The sequence below is a fragment of the Bos javanicus genome, chromosome 1 (assembly GCF_032452875.1).
Source record: "Bos javanicus breed banteng chromosome 1, ARS-OSU_banteng_1.0, whole genome shotgun sequence".
Classification (NCBI taxonomy): Eukaryota; Metazoa; Chordata; class Mammalia; order Artiodactyla; family Bovidae; genus Bos; species Bos javanicus.
Window position 1 is genome coordinate 135904650 of NC_083868.1, and position 24651 is coordinate 135929300.

The window sequence follows — 24651 nt, forward strand, 5'->3', positions numbered from 1 at the left end:
AGGACCTATGCAACTTATTTACCTATGGACTTGTTGGAATACCCATGGCATTAGTATACCCATTTTACAGATAGGGAAACTGAGGCTCAAAGAAGTTGGGCAGCTGCTGAAGCCTCTGAAGCCAGATTAAGTCAGTCTCTGTTGAGTATGGACTAAGTTTTGTCACTGTACTTTTTGACTTAGGAATTGGGACATTTGACTTATGAAAAGTCTGTGTGGCAGCTGAGTGTAAGAAATTATCTGGCAGGAGCTGAAATATTGGAATATTCCAATAAAGAAATATTGGAATATTCCAATAAAGAAATGTTCAGTTCAGTTCAGTCGCTCAGTCATGTCCGACTCTTTGAGACCCCATGAATCGCAGCATGCCAGGCCTCCCTGTCCATCACCAACTCCCGGAGTTCACTCAGACTCACGTCCATCAAGTCAGTGATGCCATCCAGCCACCTCATCCTCTGTCGTCCCCTTCTCCTCCTGCCCCCAATCCCTCCCAGCATCAGAGTCTTTTCCAATGAAATAAAGAAATATTGGAATAGGGGTATTCTGGTGGCTTGTAGGACACAAAAATTTGGAATTATTACTGTTGGAGAGAACCCTGGAGGAATGGCTGGCCGAGATTTGTCAGCTTCAAGGCCCCAGGCTGCTCTGAGATGGCTCTCCTCCCAACACAGATGAATGTGAGCAGAGCAGCAGCTCTGAGGAAGAGCCGAGAGGACAGTGTTGGGTGTCATGTGTACTGTGCTGTCTGCTGGGCACCAGCTGGCAGTGGAGAAGCCTCCAGGGGGTGAAGTGGGAGGCAAGAGGGGCAAATGGGAAGCCCCTGAGTGTGTCTGCCAGCATCACCCAGTCACACACGAATGAAGGTCTGTGACGTCCCCCTGGGGGCTGTGTGCTGAGCCCCAGGGTGCAAGGGGTCTGAGCTGGCAGTTCCTGGCTGGGCTAAAGGCTGATTTAGCTCAGAGGGATGCCAAGGCCAGCATTTGTGGGAGGAGGGGAACAGAGAAGCCAGCCACCCACAAAGAGATAGATGAAATGTGCAAAGCTAGCTGCGGGCCCAGTGTCAGAACCACAGGCTGCAAGCAGACGTGACTGATGATCTCAGCGTCCTGCAGAACCACCCTGGAGAGCAGGTCCTGACCAAGCAAGGAGGAAACCTCTGTGCCCTGCCCTGGTCAGTAAGGTAGCCACTGGCCACTTGTGAATGTATAAATTTAAAGGAATGAAAATGAAATAAAAGAAAAATGTCATTTCCTCATTCTCATTAGCCACGCATCAAGTGCTCAATAGCCAGAGATAACTAGATGGTATGGATATAGTACTTTTCCATCATTGCAGAACTTCTATCCAAATGTAAATTATCTCAGTAATAATTTTAGTATTGATTATATGTTGAAATAACATTTAAAATATAATGAGTTAAATAAAATACACTAATATGAACCTCACATGTTTCTTTTTACTTTTATTACTGTGGGTAGTAAATTTGTCAATTACCTGCATGGCTCAGATTTCTACAGGATAGCCCTGAATTGATGCAAGCAGGAACACGCCTCCATTTAGCCATCGTCTTTAATGCCACAGCCATTTGGTGGTGATGATGGCTTGATGATGGCTGTAAAAACCATTCTGCTTGATGATGGCTGTAAAAACCCTTTCTTAACACAAAGTTACAGAGTCAGCCTAGGCTGAGGGGAGAAATACAAGCTTTGGAGATGGAAAAATTTAGGTTCAAATCTCAGCTCTGTTTCCCCATCGGCTGTGTGATTTGGGGCACATAACTTCTTTGTGCCTTGGTTTTCTCATCTAAAAATGCAACCAGTGAATGATCCTCTGCACAGTACTGCTTTGAATCCTAGAGGAGACAGTGTCTGCAGAGGGTCTGGCATGGGCCCGGCCCTGAGGGCACCTTAAGAAATGGTGCCCCCTTTTATTCTTTTTATCACTGTCATTAATGTTTTTAGCATGGAAGTGTAAGGAGTTATGTATGGTCAGTCTCTCTGGCCTCAGGCCACTCACTTCCTTGCCCCCTCCACCCCCCACCCCGCCTCAGCACCCTTGCTCTCTTTAATGACCCCCAGAGACGGGGCAGCAGGCAGCCATTCAGCACCCTCTCTCAGGCACTCACCTGCTGGCAGCTGCTGGCCCATGAGGCCCGGAGGGCACCCCAGTTCTCTGAGCGCGTAGCTTTGCTCTCCAGATGCATGCGCAGCTGTGCCTCCAGCTCCTGGCTGACTTTCTCCAGGGCATGTACCTTGGCCATGTATTCCACCAGGCAACCCCCCAGGTCCTCGACGGCACCGAGGTCCCTCTCCAGGCTGGGAGCGGGTGCCGTGGCCAGGCCTGAGCTCCGCAGGCCTTGCAGGAAGACGCTACTGATGCCCAGGGCCCTGCGGGTCACGCGGGCACCCAGGCCACCTGTGGGCCCACTGGGTGCCATCCCTACATAGACTCTGGGTGTTCGGACAAGACCACTCACGGCAACGGTCCTGGAAGCTGGGAGGCCGTCCAGGGAGGAAGGTGACTGAGCTGCCCTGAAGGATGCCTTGTGCCTCTGCAGAGGCATGCTGGAGCTGGCCCCTGCGGGCGCGTCCACCACCACTCGCCTGGTGCTCATCTCCCCTTCTGCCTCTGCTGTGCCTAGGGGACTTACAGAGCACAGTGGTTTTTGGTTTCCAGCCCCAGCATCCCCGTGACTGGGCCTCTCTGGAAGCTTCCCTGTGCCAGGGCTGCTTTGTCTGCTGTTTTCCATGAGTTTCCACCATTCACCAAGCTGAAAGGGAAATGGCCCGCCCAGGGCTGTGTGCAGAGAGGCACTCAGGCGTTTTCAGCAGGATCATGTGCCTGACCTCCTAGATTTTTCTGTGGGTGGTGGGGAGGCTGGATCTGTGTAGGCTGTGGGGGTGGCTCATCTGGGCCTGTGTATTTCACTACCTAGGAGGGCAAGGCTGGCACCCAGCAGTCCCATTTCACAGATGAGAAAACTGAAGCTCAAGGCCATTAGATCAGAAGTAGAGAGAGTGGCTGAGCCAGGACTGACTCCAGGTGCTTCAGGGCTAACGTCAGTGCTCTCCAGCTCTACCTGTGCTGCGTATGTGACTGTGGACATGTGCCCGGAGATGACTGTGAACCAGCCTTGGTGGGAAGCAGCCCCAGGGACTCAAAAGAAACAGACTAAGCCTGTTGCTTCTTTCAGGCTCCCTCAGACCCAGCAGCAGATCAGGTCCCTGCCTGGCGCCTTTCTGCCCCCGAGCATGGTGTTTGTCAGTTGCTTGACCTTGACCACATTGCTTGCCTTCTCTGCACCTTATTCTCCAGGCACTGGCCTGGGCTCTAACTCGCTGATGCACTAGAAAGGGACTGTGGGCAAATTTGGTTCTTACACATGTTGGCCATACGTGCTCTGGATGTTCCCTGTGCCTTGGCTTCCCCATCTGCCAGAAAGCTAGTACATATAAAAAGAGGTTTTCTGGTTAAAAATCTTAAAGGGTGCTCCAAGCTGGTATTGGATGCCACCCTCTGGGCTTTAACTTATGCCCTCAGTATCCAGAAAGGCTCTTGCAGTCCCCAGTGTAACAAAATGGACCTGAAATCCACTGCATTTAAGTTTAACCCTAGAGAAAAGAAGTAACCAAAACCCAGATCCTGCAATGTGGGGATGCACCTTGAGGAGAGAAGGGGAGGTGGTGAGCTGAATGTAGCCAGGACTGTGCACATTCCCATGCTTACTACACTGAGTCGTCAATTTGACCTCAGGAAGCAGGATCAAGGTTGACATGCACTACCATTAGGGCTGTGCACTGCACAACTCCAGGAGTATCATCACACGGCCTAGGACCACCTGTTCTCCCTTGCGTGATGACAGTCCTGAGAGCTGCGTGACTTACCTGAAGTTTCCTGTCCAAGAAGTGGCAGACCTGGGATGAGAAGTCTTCTTCTGACTCCAAGTCCAGTGACTTATCTAGAATCCCCCTGTCTCCTAACACCCAGAAAACAGGGTACCTGCCCAAGGTCACACACACAGAGTTAAAAAAGCTGGTCACTTACTGGAACATTCTAGGTGCTCTTTCCTTTTTTTCCCCCCTTCTACTTTTTCTATTTGAAATGACATGGAAAGTACTTTATGAATATCAATGTTGAATTTATGATTATCAGGTTAAGTAACCAATCAGATCAAGTAAAGGCTGACGGTGCCCCTTGTTTATTTAGATGAGGCTTTCTTGCTGTGAACGGAAAGCACCCTTTCTTGGTGTACCTGAAGGCCCATGGCTCCCACTAGTCTGCATTATACTGACATCCTCCTAAAACAGGTGATGCTAATGGGCCCCAGGAGCTGCAGGAATTCCAGGATGGATCATTCAAGAATGAACGGAGGGCGCAAGCCACAAAAATTGTTTGCAATAGTGCCATGTTTAGGCACCGTTACTCTATGAAATGGTGACACTCTGTGGTCAGGTTAACTTCATATTCCTCTGACTGAAGATATTTACAATATGGTCTGGAGTCCAGGGAGGGGCAGATGAGGAGGATGTATCTTGACACCAATATCTTCAAAGACCCATAGACAAATGACTTTTGGGGGAGAAATCCCAAGCATGGCCTAAAGAATTTGTTTTAACAAATGATAAATGGCTATTAGCTCATCACACTGATAAAAATCCAACTTACTGTTAAAATAGATACAGATGGATACATGGTGTTGGTACTTAAGGAAGACTTAAAAGTTATCTAAAAATGAAAAGAATGCAAAATGTATTAGCAACTTAATCCTCTGGCTAATAAAATAAGTTTATTTATATATACATGATAGCTGAATTCTGTGTATAAGGAAAAATAAGTCATACATCCCACATATGTATATATAACATATGTATCTCTGATTACATATATTATATATAAATTCTACTTTACAAACAGATTTCTTTCTCTATATACACACACACTGATATTTTAAATGCAATCACTGACAGAAATATTATGACAAGTTTGAAAGATCAGACAGCAATGCACTGGGAAATGAGTCTCAGAGCAACATGTAACCTGCTTCCTTGTGGGTTGAAGAGTCTTTGAAGAGAGACAATCACCAAACTCATGTTAAGTACATTCATAAGACATTGAGAACACACAAGTTTAAAGGCCATTTTTCAAAAAGGAAAATGTAGGAAAGGAAAAAGGTATGATAAAAAGACCACAGCAATAACACAAACATATGACTCAACATTCAAGTTCGGGTCCCAATCTGACTATAAGAACATCTATAATCAAAATATACTATCAAACTATCTTTCATTTAGAGAAAGGAAGTGCCAAAGCAGTTATCTTCTCTATTAGCCACTATATATTAGGGGAAAAAATGGATAAGCAGCCATCTCTGGAAGCCCTTCTCCTGTCTCCAGGGGTCTGAACCTTGTTGGTTTGTGGACCCCGGGGTGGGGGTGGGGCAGCGGGAGACCACCGACGGACGGAGAGACCAGTGAGAGGTGAAGACCCCTGGTGACCCCCAGGCAGGTCTGCAGCGCCCAGCACAGATACAGTGATGTCTTCTGAGAGATCCGCTTTGGCAATCTTGTTATTTTAAGATCCTGGGAGGAAGGTTTAGAAAACTACAGCTCCACACTCCAAGGCTTCTTCCACAAACACGTTCCTCAGGGGTGTGATGTGATGGTCTTTCGAGAAAACAAAGGTGAACCCCCAAACATTGGATCCTTGAGGAAGGGCAAGCATTTCAAAGCTCCAGGGCTGGGATCCACATTCAAACTGTCTCCAGAGAAAGGCACCGTGTCTAATGCATTTGCGGGTGGTGGGAGAATGTGGGGATACACTTGAAGGGGAGCCTCCTGCTGGCGGAGGGGAAAGTAGTTCTGATGTTAGCACAGTGGGGGCTCCCTGAGGGGGCTGTCAGGGGGCGTGGCCCGAGGACACTGCGGTCCTTTCCGCCTCCACACTCCAGCCTTTGTCCACACCTTGCATGGAATTACCCTCGACAGCCATTGGTGCTGTCACAGGGCTCAGGGCTCCCTCTTCCTTGTCCGCCAGCGTCCTTCCAAGTGCCCAGTTCCCGTCACTGAGGTGCAGATAAGGGGACGGAAATGGGGTCCTTCACATTGAATCAAGAGGAAGTAGAGCTGTAGGAAGCCTCACAGGCCTTGCACTTGGCCATTTTAATATCCACTTGTACAGGCCAGTCTCTTCTCTCACCTGCCTGGGGCTGCTGGGACCCCCACGTACAAGGACAGTTATTAAGAGAAGCAATCAATGCAACTGCTTTGCTTAGAAATACCTTTATTTTATAAAGGCCATGGATTGTTCCGCCAAGATTTTTTTTTTAAACCACACTTATAAAAAAGATGTTGACAATTCTTAGGAAAAAAAAGCTGCTGAAAATGTTTCTCATCAAGTCAGGGTTACACAAAGATTATATTTATAATATATATTTGTATATTGATAAGTTAGAGATGGAAGGTAGGGACCGGTAAAGCGAGGGCTGCTGCTTAGTTAGATCTCCGACACTTGATCATTTCCCACAAACAGCGTTTCTTGGCAGAAGGGGTTAACGAGGACCATCCCGGTGTCTCTGTAGTCGCCATTGGCTGGGGAGCGGGGCTCTGATAGCTGGTCCTGGAGGACAGAGGGAGGAGACAGGGTGAGCTGGGGAGGGGTCATCAGGTGGCCATTCTTACATACCTACTGGAACATTTACTTCCACTTGGGAGTGCTTGGTAAACATAAAAAAAGTTATTGAAATGTAGTTGACATACAAAGTTACATGAATTTCCAGTGGACTGCACAGTGATTTGACATTTACATATATTATGAGATGGTCACCATGATAAGCCCAATAACCTGTGCCCTCAAACAAACTTATTACAATATTATCGACCATATCCCTTACGCTGTACCATTACATCCGTGAGGCTTCTTTATTATATAACTGGAGGTTTGTACCTCCTAATCCCCTTTACCTATCTTCTCTTCATCTTAACCACCTGTCATCATCCTCACTGCTGATGCTGGGGTTCAGAGATCTGTCTGCTCTTTTTTCAGATCTTCACAGCAGCTTCCAAAGAAGGGTTCCTGCTTCCTGAATCATCTCCACTCTAGGCTGCAAGAGGTAGCATTGCTGTCCATGCGTGTACAGCTGTCCATGGTGTACAGCTCGCTGCCCTAGTGGGCAAAACCTGGTCCCCTTGGGCCCCAGACTCTCCTTCCACCTTTTCCCCACAGACCTCCAGGAGGCCTCGCCACTTTTCTTTCCTGAACACACCCAGCACTTGCTCTCCTCTTTCTTCTCCTGAGACCCACCTACCAGAACCTGCAGAGTCCATTCCACCCTCCCGAGTCCTCCCAGAGCCTGGTCAGAATTCTAAGCTGCTTCTTATAGCACTGGATGTGCTGAGCTGAATGGATCTGAATTTCTGTGTGACTGCACGATAGGTGACTGAAAAATTCAGTCCATCTACACAGCCCCAGGAGGGGAAAGCCTAGAAACAGACAACCCGCTCAGGTCATCTGAATGACTTCGGCCTCAGCCATGGAGGCAGATGGGGGCTATGCAATAGCAGTTCTCAGACTCCAGCCCAGGTGTTGACATAGAGAAAAAAAGCCACAGTTTTTTCCAGTTCCACACAACGGAAGGCTCAGAGCCTGCAGGCTATTGTAGGGCAAAGACTCAGTGGCAGACTTGGGTGTAACTGGTTTAGGCCAGACCAGCTTAGAAATGGAGAAGGCAATGGCACCCCACTCCAGTACTCTTGCCTGGAAAATCCCATGGGTGGAGGAGCCTGGTAGGCTGCAGTCCATGGGGTCGCTAGAGGTCAGACACGACTGAGCGACTTCACTTGCACTTTTCACTTTCATGCACTGGAGAAGGAAATGGCATCCCACTCCAGTGTTCTTGCCTGGAGAATCCCAGGGATGGGGGAGCCTGGTGGGCTGCCGTCTATGGGGTCGCACAGAGTCGGACACGACTGATGCAACTTAGCAGCAGCAGCGGCGGCTTAGAAATGGCTTCAATTTAAGATGTCATGATCAATACTCTGAAATTTATTTTTAAACAAAACGTGCAGACTTTTTTGTTTTTGTTTTCACTGCACAATATTCCCCCCAAAATGAATAAAAAGCATGCAATTTTTGATGAGTATATATTATTTATGGGTAATAAGGAGAGAAAGGAAGAAAGGCCATTTGTTGTAAAATGTCTTCAGAAGCCAAGAATGTCCTTCGCTCATCTTAGGGGTGGATGTGGGGCCAGCTGTCTAAGAGAGGAGACCAAGGCAGCGTGTCAGCGAGGGGACAGAAATCCTCTTTCTCCACTGGGCTTTGGAGTTAAGCTGACGGGGAGTTTGGAGCCTGAGATGTGCTGTGGTTTTACAGTCCTCACAAGAGTTTAAGGGCAAACCACATGGGGGAAGTTATTCTGTGTTAAAAAAAAAAAAGAGAAAGTTATGTAGAAAATAACTAAGGCAGGAAGGAAGAAAAAAGGAAGGAGGGGAAGGAAAAAGAGGAGAAAGCATGAAAAAGTTTCCAAACGCTTCTGGGCACCACAATTCTGCCCACACAGTTCTGTTTTGCTGTTTTCATCAGCCCAGCAGGGGAGCAGGGTGCCAGGGAAACTTGCTTAGGCGAAGCACTTGGCAGCCTCCAAAGCTGGCAGCCTGGCAGTGAGCTCATGGCCCTATGACTGCGGTGGCTGTGTGGGTGGGCAGGGCCTCTGTGCCTGGGGGACAGGGCACAACTGCTGTTACTGGGAATACAGCAGGATGAGGGGAGCAGGCCGACTGGGAGAGGGTGAGAAACCCACTCTGAAGCCAGCCAAGCTTGGCGCTGCTGCAGACCCCAACCCTGGGTCCTAGCAGGGTCTCTGGCCTGTGTCCCATGGTGGCCTGGGGCTGTGGGTGCTGTGCTCACCAGCACTGTCCTCTGGCTTTTGGTTTTCATTTACCAATTTGTAAGCAGTTTACGGTCCAGGGGAACAGAGCCCACACTCAAAGTGGGCCAGCCCTTGGGCCAAGTTACCTGTTTTTTTTTTACTCACTGTGACAGTTTTCAGGAACACTTCTGCCACCAAATTGTACCCTGGCCATGCTAAAGATCAATGCCATTGTAAGGCCTGTCCCTCTGTTTGTCCTTCAGCTAATTTTTTTTTTTTTTCTGAGTGTCCACTGTGTGTCAGGCTTTGGGGTGGATGATGGGTAGATTGTGAGCAAAGTTCACTCATGTGATGACCATTTACTGAGTACCTACCACATGCTCAGCACTGTTCTAGGAGCTGGGCATAGGGTGTGAGGAAGCCTCCTGCCCTGGGGCAGCATGTGTTCCAGTAGGTGAGATGTATACTCAGCAGTCAACAGAGAGAGAAGGGTACAATGCCAGGTGGAGAGAAGTCCTGAAGAAAAACGAAGCAGGGTGGGGACAGAGCACCGTGGATAGGGGGAAGGTGGGGTTCTAACCTGTGTAGAGCAGTCAGGGAAGGCCTTTCTGAGGAGGTGGCACTGCAGCAGAGGCTTGGAGGAAGTGAGAGATGGAGGCAGCTGGGAGAAAAGCATTTCAGAGGTGCCAGGATGAGCTTACTCTAGGGACTGAGACCTGTACTCCTGGGGGGCCTGGCAGAGTGGGGAGGAGGTAGGCGGGGCCAGCCTGAGAAAAAACCAGCTAGGAGGAATCTGGACTTTGTCTAGAGTGTGAGGAGGAGCCCTGTGAGGCTTGGAAGTTGTGACTGACATGAGGTCCTCCCTTGAAAGCCTGGTCTGGTTGCTGTGTGGAGGATAGACTGCAAGCGGGGACTGGGGGCAGACAGCGGCTGGGAGAGCTGTTTGCAGAGCGATGGCAACAATCCTGGGTTCGAGGGATGATGGCAGCCCAGGCGGGTGTCATTGGGGTAGGGGGTGGTCACAGTGCTGGTAGTGAGACCTGCCCATGTGGAGGAAAAGCCAATGGACTAGGGGCTGTTGACGGATGGGATGTGGGGTGTGTCAGAGGAGAAGGTGGCCAGCAGTGCCGTCTAATCATGAGAAACACCAGGGGGCTTCCGGGTGTTGAGGTGGCAGGGAAACGCTGAGAGATCAGTCTCAGGCTGTTCACTATGAGATGCCCGTGAAATGTGTGCATCGGTAGCTGGGCACATGGGTCTGGGGCTCAGGCGAGATGGCCAGGCTAGAGCCGAACTTGGTAGTCATGGTGAGAAATGGGACTTAAAGTCATGGAACTCTTTCACAGAGAAGAGAAGCAGTGGGAGCACTGAGCCTGGGCCCTCCTGTAACTGGAGCTTGGGGAAAGGACAGGGGGCCATGATAGAGATTAAGGAGGAGCTGCTGGCGGTGGGAGGGAACAGGACAGGATGGGGCTGGGATGCCAGTGAAGAAATGGTTTAAGGAGGAGATGATTGAACGTGCCAATACTGCTGGTAGGCGAGTAAAATCAGTGCCTTAGAACTTCCCCTTGGGGTTAGCAGTGTGGGGGCGAGAGACTCAAAATTGTCATGTCAGACCTGTGGCTATGTAATTACAACCCTGGTACGTGCCACAGTGGAAAAAGCACAGGAGCTGAGACCCAATGATAGGAGAGGGTGCCCAGCTCGGTAGTCAGGGGAGGCTTCTCTGAGGAAGTGACTGTTGGACTGCACCCTGAGTGGTGCGTCACTGAGTCACTGAGTGGACAGTGACTGGAGTCACTGAGTGGACAGTGAGGGGGATGCCCAGGAGGGAGAAGGGACATGCTAGGAGACACATCAGGAGAGGGAAGAGCTTATGCACAGCCCTACAGTGTGATATAACTTGGTGCCATAATGAAATGAAAAGAAATCCAATGTCATCTGAGCTTCGCAGATGAGGGAGAGGGTACGACATGAGGCTGGAGGGTTGGGTGGGGACAGGTTCACCTCACAGGCCCTGAAAAGACTTTGAACTTTGACTTACCAGCAATGGGAAGCTACGGAAGAGTTTTGAGCACAGGTGTGATGTGATCACAGGCATGTCTATAAAAGCTCATCTGGATGCTGGGGGGATGGGTCTGCAGGAGGGGAGGGAACTGTTCCACCAGAAGCACGCTCAGCCCCACCCCCACTTTTACTTAGCTGTCCACCACCCTTCTCCCGGGCCATCTCAACTGCATCCCTTACTTATTTCTCACCTATCTTTCTGTCCTCTCATCCATTCAGCCATTCACTAAACCATCCTTCCTTTCCTTCTTATCCTTCTTATCCATTCACTGATAATGACCATCAGCACAATCTTTCTACAACTGGGTCACAAAAAGCTTAACTTTCATTGACTCTCCGCTGTCCAAGACTAATGCACAAACTCCATCCAACTTCATCCAAGGCTGTGCCTAATCCATCTATCTCTCCTGGCGCACCCTGACCCCTACCCCACCCTTCTGTGAGAGTGGAAAGAGCAGTGGTCTCTGTAGTCAGAACATGGGGTTCAAAGCCCAGCTCCCTTACTGGCCAGGCTGGGGTTTCCTGCACTCATTCACCCTGCCAGCACTTGCTCTGCGAGGCTCTCCTCCATGGGTTTCACAGCCCTCTAACTTTCCCCATATCCCCCTCGTATCCTACTCTCCCCGTATTATCTGAATGATGCCAAGGTCCAGTACCTTAACCACATCTCGGAGCCTGGACCCCTTCAGAGCAAGCTCCCACCTTCACAGCCCCCTGAATGCCTGCCACCAAACTGTCCTCAATGAACAGTTGTTGGCCTCTTCCCAGAAACCCAAAGTCCCAAGAAACGTGCTTCGCCAAGCAGATGCCCATTTGGCGGGGCTGGGGCGGGGCCCCGCAGCTCAGGACCCTGCCGGTTCTTGCCGCCAGGAGGAGGCTGGAGAGGCGAGTGGGTGCTCCTCCCCCAATGGCAGTCCTCCTGGGGGCAGCCCTTGGTTTGGGGCTCGTTACCTCAGAGGTTTCCAGGGACTGGATCTCCCTGGGAAGCTCCACGGCATGCTTGCTGAAGTAGTCCATGGTGATGGCGTTGTTCCAGTAGCTCAGACTGTTCTCGGGATTGGCCGGCTTCTTCTTCCTCCGCAGGCAGCACACGGTCAGCAGGACCGCTGCAGACAGAGTCCCGGTTAGAGAGAGGGAGGGGCGGCGAGCCGGGCCAGCATTGCGGAGGGAGGGAGGCAAGCCTCCAGGTGGGACCGTGACAGTCACACATCCAACCACTTGCCCCGCTCATTGATTCGCTTGTTCATTAGCTCAACAAGTATCTATAAACGTGGAGCACCTGCTTTGTGCCAGGTGCTGGGGACGGGGGAGAGAAGAAAAAGACAGGACCGCCCTGCTCTCATAAGCTTTCCTCCTTGCGTGGTGTGGAGGGTTCACGGGGGTTAGACAGTATAGGAAGATAACTGTTCAGGGAAAAGGAAACACGGGGAAGTGAGGGAGACAGCCGAGGGGAGCTGCGGGAAGGGTTCCATCGTGAAAAACTTCCCTGAGCAGTGACCTTATGGCTGAGACTGGCATGTGGGGAAGGAGCTGGCCATGGGTGGAACAGGGGCATTGTGTCCCAAGTCTAGGGAACAGTACGTCCAAGGGTCCTGAGGTGGGGACGAGCTGCATGTACGTGAGGAAATAGCAGCATGGCTGGAGTGCGGTTGGTGTGGGAGAGAGTGAGGTGGGAGGTGAGGCCCAGGGGCAGGAAGTTTGGATGGAATTTCGGATGCCTGTGCATGTTGCAGTGCCAGGGAGTTTGCTCCAAGTAAAGGCCTTGCGCTCTCACTGGGAGGGGTCCCCAGAGCTCAGCTGCAGGAAGTGACACGTATGTGCCAAGCTGCACCTCAAAACTGAGGAGGAGTGTTCCTGAAGTGGGAGTGTGGCATAGAGATGGGCAGAGCCCAAGGAACCTTACAAATGAGCCTTGACTTCCGCAGAGGGCAGAGGCTCAGAGCAAAATCTCTGGGCAGAGGTCTTGGACCCTGAAAAAACTGTTGCTCCGGTCTCATTATCACCATCATCATCAAAAACAAATAGCTGCTAGCAGTCCTATAGCGTGTATGTAGGGCTCCAGCACTCTAGAAACATGAATTCATTTAATCCTCCATGTGACTCCATGAGGTCAGTACTATGAGGGTCACTATTTTACAGACAGGAAAATGGAGACTTAGAGAGGTGAAGTGACTTGCCCAAGCGCAAATCCAGATGGCTCCAAAGTCCATGCTGTTAACCATCCATGGTTCTGCCTCACAAAGACAAGACAAATGCTGACACGGAAACCTCGCTGCACAGAGAGGTCTGATCCCTCCTCCACACAGCTCGACGTGCCACCCTGTTTGTTCAGTCTCGGACCCTCGGGGGCACGGGAGGAAGGAGCATGTTTGGAGGCTGCTGCTGAACCACGTGTGAACAGAGTGGCTTGGACATGCTGACAGGGAAGGCTTCCAAGGTCAGAGAGGTGGGGTGGCCTGTCCGGGGTCTTACAGGGGAACAGGAGATGCAGTGGCCCAGGGAGACAGGAGCCATCTTGGGGAGAAGCCAGTCAATGAAGACTGAGCACCTCCTGCCTAGGCTAGCCATCCCCAGAGCCCATGGGGTGGCTGAAACTCTGGATCAGGGGTAGGCATGGTTGCACTCAACATCCTGGTGGTGCCCATCATCTGTGCTGGGGGGTGGAGGGCAGGCTGAGCTGTCCATAGAGGCTGGTACCGTGGTGGCAGTGGCCACCAGGGGGCAGTGGAGGCCCATCTCTGCCCACAGCGGCCAGCAGGCTTGGTGGTTTTGGGGGCCTATGCCTGCCAGGGTATGGGGGAACTGCAAAAGTTGGCATCCACACAGGCTGAGACCTCAGTGCCCAGAGCCCAGAGCCTTGCAGGCTGACTGAGGAATTCTGTAGCTCTTTCCTGCTGCTGGCCTTGCTGGCACCTCTACCTGAAAAGGCTTCCAGGCAAGATCAAGAGATTGGGCAAGTTTCCATTCCATCCAATCTGCTTTGATCAAAAAGACTTCTACTTTTCTTACCATTCTTCCAGGTCCTCTCAAAAAAGTTTTAAAAATAGAAAGCCAGTTTCTGAATACTTGAGCTCAAAGACATTTTAGACTGGCTGGTAGAGATTCTTTCAAGCTTTGTGGGTTTCCTCCCTTCCTTCCAAAGAGCCCTTTCTTCAACTGGTTGCAGGAATAAGGGGTGAGGAGGGAGGCTGCAGAGTCAGCCTGAAAATCTGCTAATTTAGGGCACACCTGCCTGTTCTATAGAGGAGAAGACTCTGATGCAGAACCCAGCTTGCCACCGGACACAGCAAGTGGCAAGGCTGGGGCAAGGCCCTGGTCCCTTCTCTTTTCCGGAATTTTTATTCTTCATTGTCACGACTACTTTTCACCCTACTCCTGGGACTGGAATGGGGAAGCAGCCCAGGGGAATTCAAGTTGGGGAAACCTAAGCCATAGGATGAGGGCTAGGCTGCATGAACCACTCCCTCCCACCCCACCCCACCCCTGCCCGCTAACCTAGGTGTGTGCAGGTTGCAGAATCCAGGTCCTCTGGATCCTGGGCCAGTGCCCTCTGAGCCCATACTGCCCCTGCCCCAGGGACTGGGCCTGGTTAGGACGCATGACCAGGGTCCTGCCCTGTGGGAAGGGCTGGGGGTCGGAAGGGGGAGTTCTGTTCCTCACTTTCTCTTCCTCCTCCCATGTTGTTAGCACTCCCAGCCTGACTACACGTCAATCGGGGAGTTCTTGGTGCCTCTCAAACACCATTTCACTTACACACCAGAAGCCAGCCCGGCTACAGGAAGAGCATGGGCTTAGACTCCAAAAGACCTGAGTTCAAGTCTGACTCGGCTGTGTGTTACACTAGGCGTCACTTCCTCATGCTGATCACTATAGACCCGGCAGGGTTGTAAGGATCATGAATGCCAAATGCTGAGAGCACTGCCTGACACACAATAGGCGCTTCACTAATATGAGTTTCCTTCTTGTTCTCACCTCATCATCCTTAAAGGGAGACCCTGAAGGAAAAATTGGGCTGCATGCCTGTTGCGTGGTTCAAGGCCAAGGGTTAGATTAGTACTTCCATTATTTTGGGGTCTGAGCTTTCATCTCAGAAAGAAAAGTTCAATCAAATTTATGGAGTCTCTATTTTATCCCCAGGTGCTCTACCGTCTGATTTAACTCACAATATGGCTGCCTGAGGAAGGTGCTGGCACTCCTCCCATTCACAGAAGAGGCAACTGAAGTCACCTAAACTTCTAAACCACACAATTCTGCACACTCAGGTGCGAGCCGCGCCCCCTCCCATGTCACCGAAAGCTTCAACTGCTCTGTTTCTCCAAAGGGAAAGGCTGTCAAGACCCTCGAGGAGGTCAATAGGATCCCTATTTCCTCTAGTTTTGAAACTGAAATGAGAGTGAAGCAAGTTCTCCCAGCTTCTCCAGCACATCAATAGGGAATCAGCCACAGCTTGTCGGATGTATGACGGGAAGGAGGAGGGTCGCTGACGTGAAGATGGAGCCTGGGTACTGTGCTGTGTTTCTGGAAGGGATCTCATTTCAGGGCTGGGACCTGCTATACGATGGGAAATGGACACGAAAGCCTACAGGACCCCGAGGGAGGTGCTTTGAAAACGCCTGCTGAGGGTGCTCTCCACGGGTGGCTGGAGGATGTGTGGCAAGTCCTGACAATGAGATGAGTATCATCACCCTCTGACCGTGTCCTCACCGGGCACCTCTCCATGGTAGATGCTGTGATAGGACTTCAGATGCATCTGCTGTCCCCGACAAGGCTTTGGAGCGGCAGCTGCAGCCCTGCAAGTGCCTGAGCAGCTCTCCTGCTGCACGGGGCAGCCAAGGGACCACCCCCGCCTCCGCCCCCTGACTCGCCACCACGGGTGTGCCGAGGCCACCCTACCCAGGCTGCTCCCAGCCATCACTGACGGAGCAGGTCTGTTCCCGAAGGACAGGAAACTCCTCTAATGGTCTGAGGACTCCCCTCACTCGTGGAAGCTTCCTCAGGACGACCATCCAGTCTTTTCCTTCCCAGCCCTCCACCTCTTTCTTCTTCCTTTATATCAATAATTCAAAGGTGTTTCCCCAATAAATCTCTTTCAGGCCTAATTCTGTTTTGGTATCTGCCTCCTGAAGGCCTTGAATGAACACAGTGGACATTAGTCCTATTTTAGCAGGTGAGAAAACAGTGGCCCAAGGGTTAACCTGTCCAAGTCCCAGGGGCGACTTAGTGGGAGAGCTGGGTTTACATCCAGGTGTGTCTGGATCCCAAGTCAAGGCTTCTTGTTACAGCAGGGTCCCTCTCAAGCTATTCACACGGGTTTAAAGTTAGGCAAATGACAGAGGGCAGGGAGCTCTGACGTCTCAGTCTGGCCCCTCATTAGGTAGATTAGAAACCGAAAACCCTGGAGGAAAGGATTAGTCGAGCGGTGCCAGCCCATGTGTGGACAATCATTTCCTCACTCTGGAGGTTGGGGGAGGTCAAGGGAGGCCTCAGGGTGTGGGAGGAGGCCGGGCTGGACCGGGTGACGGGCCTGGGGAAAGCAGGTTTGGGGGCTCATGGACTTTCTGGCCTGGTGGATGGAGATGTGCCTGAGGAAGCTCCAGAAGGTTCCTGCCGCAGGTGCTGGTTGGGAAGCACAGGGAAGAGCTGTGAGTGTGGCCAGGACACTCTAGTCCAGCCTCGGGAACATCCCCGGGTAAGCCTGCCTTTTTCAAAGGCTGCCCCACCTCCTTCAGTTGGTTCATAAACCCCAAGGAGACAAACCTGGTCACGCTTACGTCCCGTCCTAATCTATTCTTTTAACTGGAAAGAGTACTTCTGACCCAGGTTTCTTTCTTTCTTTTTTAAAATATAATAACTACAAAGTCACTGGGGTCTGTGAGTAAAGGTACACAGACACATTCGGATTTGAGTAACATTCACAGAACAACTGGTAATATAGCCACGAGCCACCTGGCATAAGGATGCGTTCTCTCTGCTGCTCCAATGGCATTTCTGTACGTCTGGAAGGAGGCCAGCCTGTCCTGGGTAACGTGCGTGTGAACTGTCACGAATCCTGGGTCAGTGAGAGGTTGCTCTGCTTTGGATGGCTCAGCTTGGATTGATGATGAAAACTATCTGTAACTGGCCTTGTTTCCTGCTTTCGCCCCATGTAACTCCCATCGCTTCCAGGGAGGCTGGATGAAGACAGTCTCAACAATGAATGTGGTATGTGCAGGCCAGGCCAGAGAGACTGACAGAGCCACATAACCGACCTCCTGATGGAAACCCAGAGTACTGACAGCCAAGAGCAGGGACCACTTCAGCACCAGACCCAGAGGCTTCCAGGAGGAGGTGGTGGCCTGTGCGTCCTGATGGTGGCAGCAGAGACCATCTCAGGAGCCACCCAGCTCCCAGCGCCTGACCAAAGGTGGCCTGGATCCAATCAGTTTCAGTTCTCAGTACATCTGAAACTAAGTGTGGCTGTTTCCAGTGTGGCTCAGGAGACAAAGCATTTCTCAGACCTGGCGCAACATACATCCTTCCAGCTGGTAGAAAGGGCTCATGATCTGAAGCGCAGGTGTGGGTGGTGACAGCTCCTCTTGAGCAGACCTGAGACTTGCTACAATCACCCTCTGCTTCCACCAGAAACAGGGGACTTGCTGGCCTGCCCAGCAGTCCCTGAGAAGCTGGACCAGGGCCCGGACTACTCAGAAAAGCCAGATGAGAAAATCTACGCATGCACTTTGTCACCAATGCAGATTGCCTGAAATATCTGGCAAACCAGCCAAAGAGGAAACTCTTCTTTGAGGGCTGGAGAGTGTGCTTTAGGATAAATGTAGCTGCTGAGAAGGTCTGACTGTGGGGCCCCTAGACCTGGCCAGGCTATGAGCTTTCAAACAGCACAGCATTTTAAAGCTGGACAAGCATCTTCTTTCTCAGTGCCCCTCTCATCAGGACCTTCACAGGGTCAGTGATGGTCCCACAGGACAGGGAGCTGTATGTATGTGGAGGCGGCCAGGCTGGAACCCTGCTGAGTGAGGGCTTGGCCTGAGGATGGTGGAGATGCGAGACAGACACCAAAGGAAGCAGGGGCTGTGGGTCCCAGGGGAAATCTTCCTTTCTGAAGTAATATGCTCTCGCCCAGCGGCTGAAGGCTCCTGTCAGTGCCAGAAGCATTCTCACGGTGCAGTTCCAGGCTTGTCCTCGCTTCTGTCTTGGCTGATGTTATTATGCATGGTTTAGGCAGCCCATGGGTTTTCTGCTTTGCAGTAAAATTTGATCTAATTTCAAACTCATATATAGCAGAAGGGCTGGAGACATCTTTTTAGACCTGCAGCCCCAGGTGGGTGTGGGCTGTGGGAGTGCAGGTAGGGACAGGGCCCTGGCAGCTGGGTGGGGGAAGCTGTGTCACACATTTCTGGGTCCCTCGTGCTTGAAACAGTGCTTGGCACACAGTGAGCACTTGGGAGATGCCGTTGAGGCGAATGGATCATGTCACCAGGTCTGGGCTGGCTCAGGTGTGATTGGAACCCTGGGCAAGTCACTTCACGTGGTGACATACGCCCTACCTGTATGGTGCATCTGCTTTGTCTTTTTATTTTATTGCTCTAGCTAGTCTGCTTTAAGGATGAATGATTAAAAATAGTAGGAATTCCCTTTGTAAACTACAGCCTCTAGACACATGGAAAGAATGGAAAATTAGAAAGCTGTCTCTAATGTGGTTACTTCTCAAATATGACCATTATTAATAATTTATGGGCTAATAGTGCTACATTTTCTCATTATCATTCTTCTGTTTTAGAAGTGAGCAATCACAGCTTTAAGAATATCTGTGTGCACCCATGAGTGACAATAAATATGCTTAAGGAAAGAATGAAATATGCAACCTGTAAACATTTTCACTTTTCCTGCACTGGTTCCTTGAGCAGACTGGACTTTCCTCAACATGGAAAGTTGGCTTTGCTTATCAACTGGAAAGAGACAGAGAGCTGGGAGAGGCAGCTCCTGGAAAGAATCCAGACTCCAGATTAAAAAGGATTTTGTCAGAATACAATGCCAAGCAGACATCAGGTTAATGTTAAAGGCACACACCTCCTGTGCTGATGTTTGATTGACCCATAACATGAAGACAGGCTGGGAGACGTGGCCGCATAGCCTCCTCTGAAAAAGTTTCTGGGGCTTCATTCCCCTTGAGATCAGGCTGAGCCCATGGTGTGACGTGAGGACCTGATGCCAGAGCAGGTTGCCTGAATGTGACTAAAGTGTCCAAACAGAGGAACTGCCATGCACGCTTCTCTGCCTTGGCCGGGCACGGGCAATGCGGTGCTTCTTCTGGGGCAGGCATGAACTGAGGCCATTGGAGGGGTAGATAGGGGCAGGACCAGGGCCAGGTGGCCCTGTGAAGAGACTCAAAGGGACAGGGACGACAGCTTGGAAAAGAAAAGCTTGCCCTTGAGAGTGGTTTCCTGTATCTCAGGGGTTGGTGGATGGACTTGTTTTGTGTGGTTTCAGAGGGCAGAGGTTAGAACCAAAGAGTGTAACTTACAACAGGAAAATTACAAGGCCCCCAAGAGAGCTGGAAACAGCCACAGGACAAAGGGGCTACGTGGGCAGCACAGGGGTCTCACCCCTGAAAGGACTGAGGGGGCACCTGGATGATGTCTGTGTGTGGGGTGGGACTGGGGGGAGGGCAGGCACAGTAAGGATTCCTGTGAGGCCATCAGAAGAACTCTTAAGAATTGAGATCAGGTGCATGGGGGAGACATGAAGGCAGCCCTGGGTCCCAAGTGATTGCATCAGGCTCTTTGTGGAGACGTCAGGGAGGAAGAGGGCTTCCCCAGTGGCTCAGCCAGTAAAGAATCTGCCTGCAATGCAGGAGACCTGGGTTCAATCCTGGGTTGGGAAGATCCCTGGAGAAAGGAAATGGCTACCCACTCCAGTATTCTTTCTGGAGAATTCCTTGGACAGAGGAGCCGGGTGAGCTACAGTCCAGGGGGTTGCAAAGAGTCAGACACGACTGAGCAACTAACACTTTCACTACACTTTTTTCAGGGAGGAAGAAGCCCCTAGAGTTTTCAATATAGGAGTGATGGTGGGAGTGATGGTGGCAGCAAGGGGGCGCTGGTGGCCCGCTATTGTTGTGGTCTAGGGGAGCCCTTCTCCATGTACCCAGTGGGAGCAAAGGCAATGACAAGGTCCACAAAGCACCACTTCACACCACTTATGGACAAGCAAAATGGGGAGGAGCCACAAAACAGCTAAATTCACATGTAACTTGTAAGCCTCAATTTAGTTATAAGAACTGTTTTTGTCAAGGCTACTAGAACTTCCTGCAAAATAAAAACTTCATCTTTTCTTCTTTCATGAGGGAAGACAGGAGGAGGAGAAGAGAGCAGCAGTAAGGGCGACGGAAGAGAGGTTGGGGGGAAGGCTCCAAGGGCTCGGCCACTTGGAGGCTGTCGGTTTGGAAGCACCAGCTCTCACCTTGCGGGGTGTTGGTGTCACGTGGCTAGAGAAGAGAGCAGGCAGGGTAGTGTCATGACATGAGCCCTGGGCTGGAAGATGGGTGCTCTGAGCTCACATTCTAACCCTGACTCTCATGAGCTCTGGGGTCCTGGGGAAACCATGTCCCTTCCCCAGCCTGGTGTTTCTTTCTGCAAAATGCCGAGTTGGACTTGACTCCCAGCTCCTAGGAGTTGTGCCTTTATGATCAGTGGGCATCTGAGCCATGGCCTGATGAGCTAGGGGCCAGGAGTGGGATAACCTGGGATTCTTGTTCTGCTGCCTTCTCTCCTGGGGTTCTGGGAACTCTGCAGACCACTTGGTGGGGACTGCCCAAGTGTGGGGCAAAAGAATTGTGGGGATGGGCACGCTGCTGTGGTGGTGGGTGAGGGGAGAAGGGAGCGTGTGAGGCACTTACAGCAGGAGGAGATGGGCACGCTGATGGCGAGGATCACCCAGGCGATGTCCATCTTGCTCAGGCAGATGGTGGCTCTGTGCTGGGGTTTGTCCCCTTCGGCCACATGGGAAATGTTCCCCGCTGTTCCAGGCTTCCAGGTCCCAGCGGGGACTAAACGGTTGAGGAAGTTTCCTGTGGCTGTGGACACCACTGTGGAGAGAGGACTGGGCACCCTGCCCATCATGGTGGGTGTGGGGGTGGCCACAGCTTTCTCCTCGGCTTGGGAAACAGTGCTTTCTGAAGCCCATGTTGGGCGGGCTGGGGCCTGCGGGGCTAAGGATGTTCCCTGAGGAAGCCCCTCGGAAGGGACTGAGACACTGGCATCAAAGGCAGCCTGGATGGGCCCCGTGGTGGCTGCGAAGACCCCAGAGTTGGTAGACGGAGGTCTGCTGGTGCCGGGGGTGACAGTAAGCCAGGAGTCACTGTGGCTGGAGCCGTCCTGCGGGTCACCATGGGGGTGCTGAGAAGGCACTGGAGCACGCTGTTGACTGGCAGGGGTGCCTGAGGCTGCTGTGGCATCTGGCTCCCCTCCTTGGCTGGTGAAGGTGGAACCACCCCCTTGGTCTGCCCTGCTAAGGCTGGGCTTGTCCTCCACAGGCACTAGGGGGGTGGTGGGTGGTACCCACGAGGTCCTGCTGGGCGCTGAGGTTGCAGCCACTGTCTGGGGCTGTGGCGAGGAGGAGTAACCCCAGAGCGGGTTCCTGGGGGTGAAGGTGGAGGGGTCAGGCTCCACAGACCCTGTGAAGTTGCCTTTGTAAATCTGAAAGATTTTCCCCAGCGGCCGCTTCTGCCCCAGATGTGTGGAGCTCTGGTTTCTTCCCCGCTGGCTGTCCTTCCTCCCGGCATGACCACTGGGTGCAGCAGGGATAGGGCGTGGTGAACTGCCGGCTCCCTTTCGGGAAGAGCCAGGGGGCCTGGGGGGCCTGCGTGTGGTAGCTCTGGAGGGGGCTGTGGGGGGACGGCTGGTGGCTTCCCCTGGCTTTGTCAGCAGGATGGTGGGCGCAGTTTCGCCTGGGGAGCGGCCCTCTGAATGGGAGGATGTGGTTGCCACAGCAGCAGGAAGTGGCCCTGTGGACAGGGAGCCTTCAGAATGGGGGGTGGATGCTGTCGCCATGACGGTGGAGATGGTGTTTGTAGGAGGGTGTCCATCTAGATGGGGTGTTGTCGTTGCCATGGGAGCTGTGGCCTGTGAGGAGGGTCCATCAGGATGAGGGGTCGGTGTCACCACAGAGGCAGGGGTGGCCACCATGGAGGAGTGTCTGGTAGAACTGAGGGATGCTATCACCATGGTGCCTGGGATGGTGCCTGAGGGGGAGACTTGAAGAGATTCCCTGGGAGATGGTTCCTGGGCAGCAAATACCAGTGCTTCAGTCAGCGCCAAGGTCAGGAGGAAGCCTTGAGAGGGAGACAGAGAGCAGAGGTGAAATCCTGGGAGCAGCTCAGCCCTGTGCCTTCCTTACCCATGAACCTGAAGCACCTGGGAACTCCAGGGAAATGGTGGGAGGATCCCTGAGGTCCCTGTGCATCCCACACAGGACCATGGGGACGGGGGTATCTATCAGGTTGGTTCCACCCAGCACCCCTCCAAGAGAGAACCCACCCACAGGGGAACCAGAGACAGCCAAACCAGCCAGGCCTGTCCTTTCCCAAGTGCCTCTGAAATGCCTCTGCCCTCTGCCCAAGGGCAGATGCTCAGACGGGCTGGGGGAGGAAGCCTTGTGGCCTCTGAGTGCCTGTGGACCTTCTGCACCAGGGAGCCGTCCAAAGTGTGACCACAAGGAAGCCAGCAGCTCTGTGTGAGCCGCCCTGAGTCACTGAGCAGGGCTGGGTGGGCAGAGCTGACCAGCACCCACGCCTTTTCAGACTCCTCCATTTATGAACTAGACACAGTGCTTGTTCACGCCCACCCACCAAAGAGTTAAGGAGGGTCTACCCCCTCCTTGACCCTGGAGACACAAAAATGAACAGGGCCTGGGTGAGGTCATGAGGTGAGGGCCTGGGTGACCAACAGGCAGAAGCGGACGGGATTCAGAGGGTGACCAGATCTGTTGCCCATAAAGTACTTAGCACAGAGCCTGCAGGACAAGGTGCAGTGCATAAACACCAGCTGGTTGTATGGTTAACTGCTTGTCCTATGTACTCACGAGGCTGAACTCTGGAAGGCCACTGGTGGTGCCTGGCCTTCCAGAGTAGGAGGAGCCCTTCTGAGCATTGACAGAAAACTATGGACTTTGCATGATGGTGAGTGTGTGTGCTTTTTGTTCACTGAGAAAAATGCACAAGGACAAAAATCTATACACGTAAAAACGCTTCTAAAGATGTGTGGATTTTATTAATCACAACAGCATGTGTCCATCTTTAAAAATAATACCTCAGATCAATGGGATATGTAGGATCTATTCGGATTATAAACGTGAAGACTGGCCACCCTGTACTACCCACAGGCTAGGAAGAGCTGCTTCCTACCACCAGGGAGAGCTTGACAGACCTCTACGGTCCAATTCTGATCTGAGACCTCCCCCGTTCACAGGAGCCCCCTGCTCAGTCACACTCATGCCCTTCCTTCAGCGCTGCTAGCCGCCAAGACCAGCCCAGGTAGAGATGAGCCTCTGACTGGTCACCCTCTCGGGGCCTCCCTCCCCCACAGATTCCAGCAGGATGAATGGTCAAAGCAGGGGCCCTGGTGGTGATGCTGGGGAACCTGGGGTGGTCAGCAAAGCTGGCAGGGGAAGACAGGGGCTCTGGTGAGTTTCTGGAAACAGAGATGGGGAGGAGACCTCCTGACATGGCTTCAAAGCAAGGTTCAGGGTCACCACTGAGGCCTCCTCCAACTTAGGGGAGGGGATGGGGTTTGGGTCAGTGCTCCCTCACCCTGCACATCTAACTTAGTGGGTGGGGGAGGCTGAGGGACGGCAGATGGAGTAGAGCCTATAGCAGTCACATCTCCAGGACCAACAGTTCTCCCTAAACGACAGAATTTCTCCACACTTTCATTCATAGTTTAGCCCATATACCAACAGTGTTTTCTCCTTATCTGGGTCAATCCTAAAATCTGGCTACTGAGCATCACTCTGGCCCTGTCTCTCATGCTTGACTGAACCCTCGATTTAACCACCTGATGGGGCAGGAAGTTGAGGCTGAAGGCGATTAAATAACGTGTTCAAAGCCCCTCAGTAGAGAAGTATGTGACACCCGGGCATATCCAAAATGCACAGAGTTCCTGGTCACCCAGCACATACGAGGCAGGAGAAAAGGACAGGAAATTGCAGCTACAGAAGGAACCATGTGCTCAGGGTTGCTGCAGCCCCTCTCTGGCAGTTTAGCACCACAGGGACAACCTATTCCTAGAGCTGGTGGTTGTGACTGCTGAGGTTTTAAGGGACATTCCCTAATAGGCCTCTGTTGGCTCATGAGCAATATGTGCTGAACACATTCCCCTCAAAGCCATATGTGGACACCCTGGCCCTAGCACCTGAGGGTGGAACTGTGTGTTAGGGCCTTTGAAGAGCTGATTAAGGCAAAATGAAGCTTATGGGGTAGGTCCTAACCCAATCTGAAGGGTGTCCTTATAAGAAAAGGAGCCCAGGACACAGATGCAAAGAAGGCCCGCACACAGACAGGCAGTGAGAGGCCAGCTGCCTGAAAGCCAAGAAAGGAGTCAGAGTACTCCAACCCTGCTGGCACCTAGATCTTGGGGTTCCAGCCTCCAAAACTGTGAGATGATAACTTTCTGTGGTTTAACCCCCCCCCCCCCCCCCCCCGGCCGGTGATACCTTGTGTGGCA

General features: G+C 52.0%; 2 protein-coding genes across 10 annotated transcripts in view; both read right to left on the bottom strand.

The window, feature by feature from the left end:
* Positions 1 to 2818, bottom strand: part of BFSP2 (beaded filament structural protein 2) — a 78246-nt gene extending 75428 nt beyond the window's left edge. For 2 of the 4 annotated variants that reach the window (XM_061421249.1, XM_061421247.1), the window contains exon 1: positions 2126 to 2715. In XM_061421249.1, coding sequence (XP_061277233.1) covers positions 2126 to 2614 — 489 coding nt within the window. In that variant the 5' untranslated portion in view covers positions 2615 to 2715. Of the gene's footprint in view, positions 1 to 2125 lie in introns of all 4 variants that reach the window. The other 2 variants (XM_061421250.1, XM_061421248.1) reach the window with 2 other exon arrangements.
* Positions 2819 to 6262: 3444 nt separating this feature from the next.
* The window catches only part of TMEM108 (transmembrane protein 108), a 384728-nt gene continuing 366339 nt past the window's right edge, over positions 6263 to 24651 (bottom strand). For all 6 annotated transcript variants that reach the window (XM_061421252.1, XM_061421251.1, XM_061421259.1 and 3 more), the window contains 3 exons: positions 20829 to 22262; positions 11885 to 12039; positions 6263 to 6615 (listed from right to left, as the gene is read on the bottom strand). In XM_061421252.1, coding sequence (XP_061277236.1) covers positions 6493 to 6615; positions 11885 to 12039; positions 20829 to 22262 — 1712 coding nt within the window. In that variant the 3' untranslated portion in view covers positions 6263 to 6492. The remainder of the gene's footprint in view (positions 6616 to 11884; positions 12040 to 20828; positions 22263 to 24651) is intronic.